The sequence below is a fragment of the Pseudophryne corroboree genome, chromosome 1 (assembly GCF_028390025.1).
Source record: "Pseudophryne corroboree isolate aPseCor3 chromosome 1, aPseCor3.hap2, whole genome shotgun sequence".
In the NCBI taxonomy this organism is placed as follows: domain Eukaryota; kingdom Metazoa; phylum Chordata; class Amphibia; order Anura; family Myobatrachidae; genus Pseudophryne; species Pseudophryne corroboree.
In genome coordinates, this window is record NC_086444.1 from 527,149,708 (window position 1) to 527,159,627 (window position 9,920).

The 9,920-nt window shown below is 39.0% G+C and overlaps 1 protein-coding gene across 2 annotated transcripts in view; it reads left to right on the forward strand.

Annotated features, from left to right (window-relative positions):
* UHRF2 (ubiquitin like with PHD and ring finger domains 2) overlaps nucleotides 1–9,689 on the forward strand; it is a 212,280-nt gene extending 202,591 nt beyond the window's left edge. Inside the window, exons 11-16 of one of the 2 annotated variants that reach the window (XM_063913996.1) lie at nucleotides 4,517–4,679; nucleotides 5,013–5,150; nucleotides 5,323–5,560; nucleotides 5,959–6,119; nucleotides 7,565–7,613; nucleotides 7,995–8,087. In XM_063913996.1, the coding sequence (XP_063770066.1) occupies nucleotides 4,517–4,679; nucleotides 5,013–5,150; nucleotides 5,323–5,560; nucleotides 5,959–6,119; nucleotides 7,565–7,613; nucleotides 7,995–8,014 (769 nt within the window). In that variant the 3' untranslated portion in view covers nucleotides 8,015–8,087. Of the gene's footprint in view, nucleotides 1–4,516; nucleotides 4,680–5,012; nucleotides 5,151–5,322; nucleotides 5,561–5,958; nucleotides 6,120–7,564; nucleotides 7,614–7,994; nucleotides 8,094–8,562 lie in introns of those variants that run through there. The other variant, XM_063913995.1, reaches the window with a different exon arrangement.
* Nucleotides 9,690–9,920: the final 231 nt, after the last annotated feature.

Here is a 9,920-nt window from a genome sequence, read left to right on the forward strand (position 1 = left end):
TGTGCCCATGTCTGCAAGCCATAGCGCTGGATCATGAGTGCTTTATAAAACCGTAGTTTGCAGATCAGGAAGCCAAGTTTAAAAGAGTATGCACTCAGTTCTCACACTGAAGGGAATTGGGGATGTTATTCCCCTGTCAGCGGGGGCAACGCAGGATTTTATAAGGGTGGTTTCCAATTGTTTGGGTTTAGACCGAGCATGGCCAGCCCATGTAGATTGCACTTTCACAAGCTGTAGCCTGCCTCATGTGCAATGTATGTAAGACGTCGGACATATACATGGCCAGTGATAATAGTAAGCTGTTAGATGCAGCAGTAGGTCCAGCACGTATGAGCTGAATGTTTTGGTTTTTTTCCAGATGTGGACATATTCCTCAATCTAGGTCCCCTTCTCTGTGGAGCATTGGAGTCTAAGGGCCCAGCAAACGAACCAAGTGCTGACCCTTGACAAATATGTACACTGGATACAGTGTTACTAATTAACATAGATGGTCTATAGCAGTGTTTCCAAAACTCAGTCCTCCAGGACTCCGTACAGTGCATGTTTTCCAGATCTCCTAGTTTGTCCACAGATGTATTGTATGTAGTAAAATCATATTCTACTGTGTACTACAGCTCTTGTCATGATTTGAGCCACTTGCTGGACAGGGTCGGTGAGGGGGTGTTCAGACAGCTGGAAATCCCCCCTGTATTTGCCTATACTTAGATAACAGCAATTTCACTTTTCCAACGCTGCTGTTGGCTTATATATGATACACTTTTAGATATTTTTTATTTGTACTAGTTTTTTTTTTTTTTGCCCACAAATTATGATTTATACAATAATATAAATATATACAAATAATAAATGGTGGTGTATGAATCTTAACTTCCTTTTTGGTATAGCTCCATTTTTCTTTTTTCCACTTTAAGTAACTTTTAAGGTACAGGTTGAGTATCCCATATCCAAATATTCCGAAATACGGAATATTCCGAAATACGGACTTTTTTGAGTGAGACTGAGATAGTGAAAACTTTGTTTTCTGATGGCTCAATGTACACAAACTTTGTTTAATACACAAAATTATTAAAAATATTGTATTAAATGACCTTCAGGCTGTGTGTATAAGGTGCATATGAAACATAAATTAATTGTGTTTATGTACACACACTTTGTTTAATGCACAAAGTTATAAAAAATATTGGCTAAAATGACCTTCAGGCTGTGTGTATAAGGTGTATGTGTAACATAAATGCACTCTGTGCTTAGATTTAGGTCCCATCACCATGATATCTCATTATGGTATGCAATTATTCCAAAATACGGAAAAATCCCATATCCAAAATACCTCTGGTCCCAAGCATTTTGGATAAGGGAGACTCAACCTGTATATTGTTTGCAGTGCTACATAACTTACAGTGCGTATTGCTGTAGTAAACCCCTCCTATTACCCATCTAGCATACCAGTAAGGTTCTCGGGCTGCACAACTCCGGGGGGAAACGTTCCTACAGCCTCATGATGCTCCGGGGGAACACAGTACGCAGCTTATGGTTGAGCTATGTATATACATGCTCTCAAATGTCTCTGCAGTATAGGTACCTGGCATCTTCAGAAGTTCATGTTGGACTGCAGATGGAAACTGTTTAATCCAAAACAATATGATGATTTTTGTGAAATAAGTTTTTTGGATGGAGATCTTTTAAAAATGTGAATTATTAGCTTTAATGCCACAGTATGTTACAATGCTCACTGCTATACCTTAGAGTTGGAAAATAATCAGCAGAACATTTAACAAATGTAGCTTTCCTTTATGATGTGAAACTTATTTGATCTCACATTATTTGTGCAGTGTTGGAAAAAACCTCTGTAATTAGTAGCAAACGTATCTAACAACCTGAAATGATGAAGGTGACCATTCTCATCCATTGGCCTTTTCTTGCTGTTTGTGTTATTTTTTTTTTCTAAGATCATAGAAGGCACAACGCAAAATTTAAACAAACATTTTATATCTGTTATCGATTTTTAGTTTCATTTACAAACCATTTTATGCAACGTTTACTAGATGGTTCAAAGCTGCAGTCGTGGAGCTTGCAGAAGAGGAGAAGAAAGTAATGGTTTGTCTTTCATTATTAGTTGCTCACTTCGTTTTTTTTTTAATTCACTTTGGTGTGAAAGGGAATTTATTTTGTACATTGTTTTTGTCACTATGCTATGTGCCCAAAGATATCCTTTTTTTTACGCATACTTCTCATACTTCCAAGGTACATTAAGGACGTGCTACTGTAGTAGAAATGAGCGAAGTGCAGAATTTTCCAGAGCACTGGGTGTTTATGTGACTCATAATATAAAATGTAGCATTTATTAAAGCAAATAAAACAGGGTAAAATAGATCTGCAAAAGTTGTTCAACCTCTTTTCTATACTACTGCATTAACAAAATGCGATGATGGCTTGTGCATAAATACATGCTACTGATTTTATATTTTGATAGTGGTGGAAGGAGCACTGCCATCATACTGGTGCACTGGACACATACATCACCAAAATCTAAATACATTTGTTTGATTTCAGCATTTGCTAGCAGTTCTGGGCAAATACCCACTTGCCTATGGTTACAGTTTGGGCCTTCTCTCTGGTGTGATACTTGGTGAATGATGATCATTGATTTCTTTTTCTTCATTTTTTTTTCTTTTAATATCACATTCTTTTATGTAGTGAATTTTACTAATGAAGAATGTCTATGGGAAATGTAAGTATGAGTCCACATTTCAAACATGAAATGTATAGGTTCGGCATTTAAATTATTTGCTGCTGTAATCACATGTGATACCACACAAGGAAATGCCTTTATCTTGTCGCAACCTTTTCCCACTGACAATCTTATTAAAACTTCACTACAAGTATTTTTACAGTAATACATAATATATACGTAATTTAGCTCCAATTATTTACTGGATAACAGGGAGATTTTCATTCTAAAGCTTCCCAAAACCAAGTTTGGTTCTATTATTTTTATTTAGATACAATGGGGCAAATGTATAAAGCGTCGATATAGGTGAGAAGTGATATCGACGCACGTTTTGTACACTGAAGCCGCTTCTTCCCCATGTTTTACAGCAGCGGTGTGCGCTACATGACAGAGGCAAGATGCACTCCTGTCTATATTGGCGCTGCTATCTATAAGCTAGCACGCCGATAGGCAGAGCAATGTATGAACGGTGATTCCGACACCTGCAGCTGTCTATTTCAACAGCTGCAGGTGAAGTTACCCGTACACCACAGCAAGAACAGTGCTTTTCCTGACTGTGGCGGGTGCTGGCTCCGGGGTGCATGTGAGATCTTGCGAATGCTCTGTGAGCCGGCTGGACGGGGGTAGGGTGGGGAGAGACTGTGCATTAACACTAGGCTGATGCGCTGTGGCCACTGACTGGTATCGCCAGAGGGTCACCGGCAGCTGAGATGTTAATACATCTCTGCGCTAGTGCATCCCGCTTTACCACTTCGTTACTTACAGGTGGAAGTTTAAGAAATTGTTTTACTAGCTTTTAGTAATTTCCCAACAACATAATGGGACTACTGTGCATCATGTTACAGATGTGAACGTGTACCGTATGATGACAAATTAGAATACAGTATGTTTTTCTATAAAACTGCTTAATGCACTACAGGAATCACTGTTGTTGCCGCTGTACCTGATCATTTAACATGTAACTTGCTCTACACACACAACATTGACATCATATAACAATAAATGGTGAATGAGGACTAATCATTAAATCTAATCATTATTCTGAAAGTTTCCCTGGTGATATAAATTGTATTGTGCAGTTGCTATGATACTTTCTTCTAGATTGCCATTAGAGCATTGCATCAGTGAAAGTGTTTGTTCCTGTGTATTCCTAGCAAAGACATTATTATTAATAATACAAAGCACTAATTATTTTTATATTTGACAGTGACTTCTAGTGTGGACCTGAGTAATAAACACGTTTGTGTTTCTTTCATATTTTTTTTTCCCCTTTAATTCCTACGTTCATTTATATGTTTCTAATTTTTAGGGGGGTATTCAATTAAGTGCCGTTTTTTCGACTGGTCAAAAATAAGGAACTCATTCGACACAGGGTATTCAATTGCTGGCATTTTCATCCGTTTTTTTCATCCATTTTTCGCCCATACCGTTTCACTTTTTTTTTCCTTCCTTTTGTCGAATTGGCATGGCCGAAAATTGTGCCAAAAAACGTAAGAAAATGTCTGTGAATTCACAAAAAATACGTGCATCGGCGGCGAATTCGCCAATACACGTGGTTTTTGCCAGTGCCGGATTTTTCAACTAGTCGAAAAAACGGCACAGGAGTTGAATAAGTCGAATGCAAGTTCGACCTAAAAACGGCCAAAAAAAATGGCACTAATTAATTGTGTGCTTAATTAATGACAGGATTACTTTTGTAAATGCTTAATAGATGAACAGATTGGTCTAGGGTAGTGTAGCATTCAGTGCAGTTCACTTAATAAACTCTCATCTTCTATGTTCTTCTAGGGCCCTGGCCCTAAACTGTGATGCAGCCCTGAATGATAAGGATGGAGCAGAGTCTAAAAACTGGAGAGCCGGAAAGCCAGTCCGGGTGGTTCGTAGTTCAAAGGGACGTAGAATCAGCAAATATGCCCCTGAAGATGGCAACAGATATGATGGCATTTACAAGGTCTTCCTTCAATCCCAGGGGAATACTTTAATCTATTCTGTTTAACGTAAACTAATAAAGTAGCACAAGGTTTTTTCTTTTTTGCTTAAACACAATTGAACTGGCCCCTATTGATACAAAATGAAGCTGTCAATTGTTAGACACTCTTTTGGTGGCTTTGCATGTCCTGCTCTTAACCAGCTCCACTGTAGCAGGTACACTGGGTAATATTCTAATCTTAAAATGTGAAAAACCAAAATTCTTCTATTTTAGTTTATAATCTTGACTCAGTTGTGTCCATAGTGCCCACAGTTGAAAAGCGCAATGAATACTGCTTGCTCTTTTGTGACTTAGGTGGTGAAATATTGGCCTGAAATAGGCAAGTGTGGCTTTCTTGTGTGGCGCTACCTCTTGCGGAGAGATGACGTGGAACCTGCTCCTTGGACAGCAGAGGGCATAGAGCGCTCACAGAAGCTTGGACTAACCTTGCAGGTGAGACCTAAGCCACGCTTTGTGCATCTGTAATGCAGTTGTCATCATTTGTGCTGGTTTGACTCCTCAGTAAAGAATTGAGAAACCCTGCATTTTAGTATTACAAGATATGTGATCACAGTCTACGTTTATTCCAGATACTGTAATGCTTAAGCTTTTGCATCTGTTGTAGTTCCCAGAGGGATATTTGGAAGCCATGGCTAACAAGGAGAAAAAGGACAAGGTTAAGAAGCAGCCTGTAAAATCTGAGCCTAGCAGCCCAGTCTATCCTGTGACTCCGAATGTGCAGAGCATTGCTGAAAGTCAGAGCAAGCCGAGTAGCCCAGAGCAACACAGCCATGCCACTCGTAACAGCGCCAAGGACTGCAGCACCCAAAGCAATGGAAACCCAAAAAGACCCATTGAAGAAGGTATATTACTGAAGTCAAAAAATAGAAATACTCCTATATTTTTGGGACTAGATCTGAAATGGTGTACATTGTTGTGGTTAGGTTTTCTGTGCAATGAAGTCTGAAGAAAAGGCTGCAACATTCTCGATCATGCAGATTTCATACAGAAAAACCAATGGAGAGCATAATATGTGTTTACAAATAGCTATGCATCTTAGGAACATTTTACATTATGGCATTCTCCATTCCCTGTGTTGTCTGTAATGGTACAGATATATGTATGTATGTCTGTGTGTGTGTTACTGTAGCTACATAAACAATACAATGGTGTAAATAGTAAGGGCAAAGTACAATATGGTTCTTGTGACATGAGCCCAACATATGAGTGTTTTAAGCCTGCTTGTCCCATGTTCCTGCAGATGAGGAGCAAGAGGTGCAGCCATCCAAATCTTTAAAGCTATCGGAAGAAGCACGAGGGGAAACGTTTCAGCTCACACAACAGCAACATTGGCTGATTAGGGAGGACTCTTTGAATCAGAAGCTGTGGGACGAGGTTCTCTCTTCCATCAAGGAAGGTCCTGTAAGTACAGTACATGCTACCGTTACTGCTTGGCTATCATTCTACATTATCACTTTGATTAATGCTGCAGTAGAAGCTGCCATCTCCATTGTCAGACTAGTAAGATGTTTCTATAACAGTCTCCTTGGCAGGGCATTGGGAAGCTTCTCTGGAAATTGTACAGTTGGTTAGAGAAAGCAGTCACACACAGGGCTAGTTGCATCATCGCTTGGAAAGTGATAAAATGGAGAGTGAAAAAGTGCCAGCCAATCAGCTCCTAACTGCCATTTTTCAAACACAGCCTGTGACATGGCAGATAGGACCTGATTGGCTGTGACTTTTTCACTCTCCATTTTATCACTTTCCAAGCGATGATGCATCTAGCCCACAGTGTTATGCTCAACTTTTTTGTTTTTAAACAAATCTAGCCTATGTGAATATATTTTATATGCAATTATATGAAATAGATTTTTATCTGGTTTATATCTTCATAAATCCACTATTAAAAAAAAAAAAAAAATGAAAGAATAAAAAATGTAAACCCTTAAATATAAAAAGGTTCAAAGAGACAGAAGATGGTCTGTGAGCTTGAATGTACTGGAGATAAGGATCATGCTGGGAGAGAAAAACGGGATTAAGGTTCTGCTTGTGAGCACTTACTGACAAAGTGAGTGGAGGGAACATATGAAGATAGTGAACTGTGGTCTCATAGTTAAGAGTGTGAAGAGGGCTGTTGGTGCATTTTCAGGGCATATATGAAACAGTGGATGCTGGCAGGCAGGCTGATAGGGTGGGGGAAGCAGTTTCACAATAGGAGAGCAGCACAGGAGAAGTATTGGTTGTGAGGGAGTTGGAGGAGGTAATCAACGCAGAGGCAAGGCAGTAATCGGAGGAATAGCAGAGACTGTATATTCTGATGAGGTCAGAGATGTAGCGAAAAAGCATATTAAGCCGTACCTCCTCCTGGTAGTTGCATTTTGAGAGACTGACCATTTGCACTATGCCATCTTCTTTTCTCTCATGTCTTCGGATTCTCTAAAACTAAACTTACACGATTCTAAAGACTCGTTATTAAAGGCAAGAAAACATGGAGGTGCTACTAAACTGTTACATTAGTTGCTCTGGTGATGTCTGTGATCAGTGGAGCTCCAGTGATCTCTCATATGCTGTGCTCATTGTGTTCTTACAGGACATGGTTAACTTAGTACTCAAGATTGGGTGCGTCCATCCGTAATACCCCTTTCAGACTAATCACCTGGGTCTAACCTTTTGAGCATGGTTTCAAGCCGTGCCACAGCTGCGTGAAACAGTTTTCACACTGCAGGCTGAACCCGGGTTATTAATATGTGAACACCAACATTAGACGTGGGTAACACTACTGTCTTACTGAGCACTAGCTTTCAAATTGTACGTTTTGTTCCAATAGATAAGGAGATCATGTTTTAATGCAATTGTTTTCTTTCAAGCTGCAGTGCTGCTCCACTGTCCACATCAGATCATCAAAGATGGCAAAGGGTGAACGTTTTACAAGTTATACATTTGACTACAGTGAAAATAAAATAAATGATCTGCTCTAGAATGTAAACTCTAGGAAAAATGGAAATCCTCTTGTTCAGGCTACATGTAACTTCTTATATTGTCATAATTGTATGTTTGGATTGTTTGCCTTATTCTGCCGCATATGAAGTATGTGTACGTTTAAAAAAAAAATATGTTTTATAAAGAATCTGATGCATACACTGGAAAGTTCCGTGATGGCTCAGTCCAGTGGTGTTGGCTGTACCCGTGTTACAAACTGAGGTTGATGGTTTACATGCACCTGTGATAATTCTGATGTTTTGGATTAAAGAAATAATACAACTAAAAATTAAAATGTCTTAATTTTTTATTTTCTAGAAATTCCTGAAGAAGGTTGAGCAAACATTCATGTGTATTTGCTGCCAGGAGTTAGTTTATCAACCAGTTACGACAGCATGCCTCCACAATGTGTGCAAAGTGAGTCAGTCGTGTTCTATCTACTTCTGAAACAACAAGAAATTTTGTCTTTGTTGTTGGGTCTGTTTGTGTGTTTGTTTTTTTCCTGTTTCTTTACACATACTGGTATGTGAAAATGGGTTGGGAATGTGAAAATGGGTTGGGTATGGGCTACTTGCGGCTGGGATCCCAGCGTTCAGAATCCCGGCCACTGAATGGTGGGGGGGAGGCTCGCCACAGGTTCTATTCCCACTCTATGGGTGTCATGGACACCCAAGAGTGGGAATAGTCCCTGCTAGTCGGCATGCAAACTGTCGTGATTGGGGGGTGGGATGTATGTGCCGGTAATGTGACCGCCAGTCACATAACTACATCCCGTGAAAATTACCTCTGCAAAGAGGTTTTGTTTAACACTATTAGTTAGTTGGGTTTTTATTTGTTACTTTACATGAATAACGTTTCTTTACCTTTTTTGATTTAATTACTCTAGAGCTGCTTGCAACGTTCCTTCCGAGCTGAAGTCTACACCTGTCCGGCCTGTCGCTATGACCTTGGAAAGACTTACACTATGGTTCCTAATAAGGTCTTGCAGACACTGCTTGAGCAGTTTTTTCCTGGCTACAGCAAAGGGCGGTGATTTGCCGTGCTCCCAGAGCACCTCCCTTTTTTTGACTTTTTATAAGTAAACAGACTTGTCAAATCACAACAAGGATAGTGGACCAACAGGCACCAAGGAACTCATTATATCAAACCCCTTCTATCCCTTTGTCAGCATGACTTCAGTTCTTGTATCAGAATCCAAGGTAGTTTGCCTCCCAAGGCAACAGATTTGGAAGGAACCCTTATAACATACTGGCCATTACATCTAAATCCTGCTTGTTTTCATTTAACTACCTCAGGATAAAGAAGAATACATGAGGGCATAGAGACAAACAAATCGCTTGGTCATCTGATATTCAACAACACAACACACTGCCTCTGGAATTTGAAGTCGTGTTTAATCCATGTGTATTTTCCAGTGCCAGGAGGACCCACAGTGTGTTGCAGAGCTAAGGCTTGTAGATTCCTTTCAGAACTGAAGGGCACTGACAGCACTTAGATACAAAGAGATTTGTTAGGTTAAAGATTCATTTGTTTCTTTCCATCCTGTTTCCTTTTTAGGGTGTTTTTTTTTTTTTTCATCCACCTTTTTTCTTTTCTTTTGCAGAGCTTATTTACACTTAATTACCGTGAGCTTCTTTCTGCTTCATAATTTGTACCTTTCGCAAGTTGACTACTAATTACTAATGAGAACAATATGTATGCATTGTTGCTACATTAGTGTAATGTGATCTGTGTTTTTTGCCTTTTATATTTCCTTTTTCTTTTAGAGGTAATCAAGATACACTAGCTTTGTGATTTTTTTTTTTTCTTTTTCTACACACCTTGTCACTTCTATATTCGTTTATAAAAAACTGCTTCAGTAGAGCTGTGTATCGGAGGCAATACAGTTCTGCAGAGCATTGCAAATGGGTGACAGTGATAGCTCGGAGAGGGTCTTGCTTCCTAATGTGATCTCAGATTTTATACACAGTATATTCCCTAAAAATGTACCTTATTAAATATTTTATTCTGAAATGTTGCTTATGTTTTTTTGCTGGTCTGTGCTGTGTAGCTGTAAGTTTTTTTTTTTTTTTTTCTATGAACAAATTATGTTTTTATATGATGGTCCAATTTTTTATGAAAATGTTTTTTTTGTGATTTTGTTAAGTGAGGTTGTGTCTGATTACTGGTATAAAGTGGCTTGTGTATCTCTTGTGTTTTTTCTTATTAAGTATGTGAAGATACTAATTCATTTTATTGGCCATA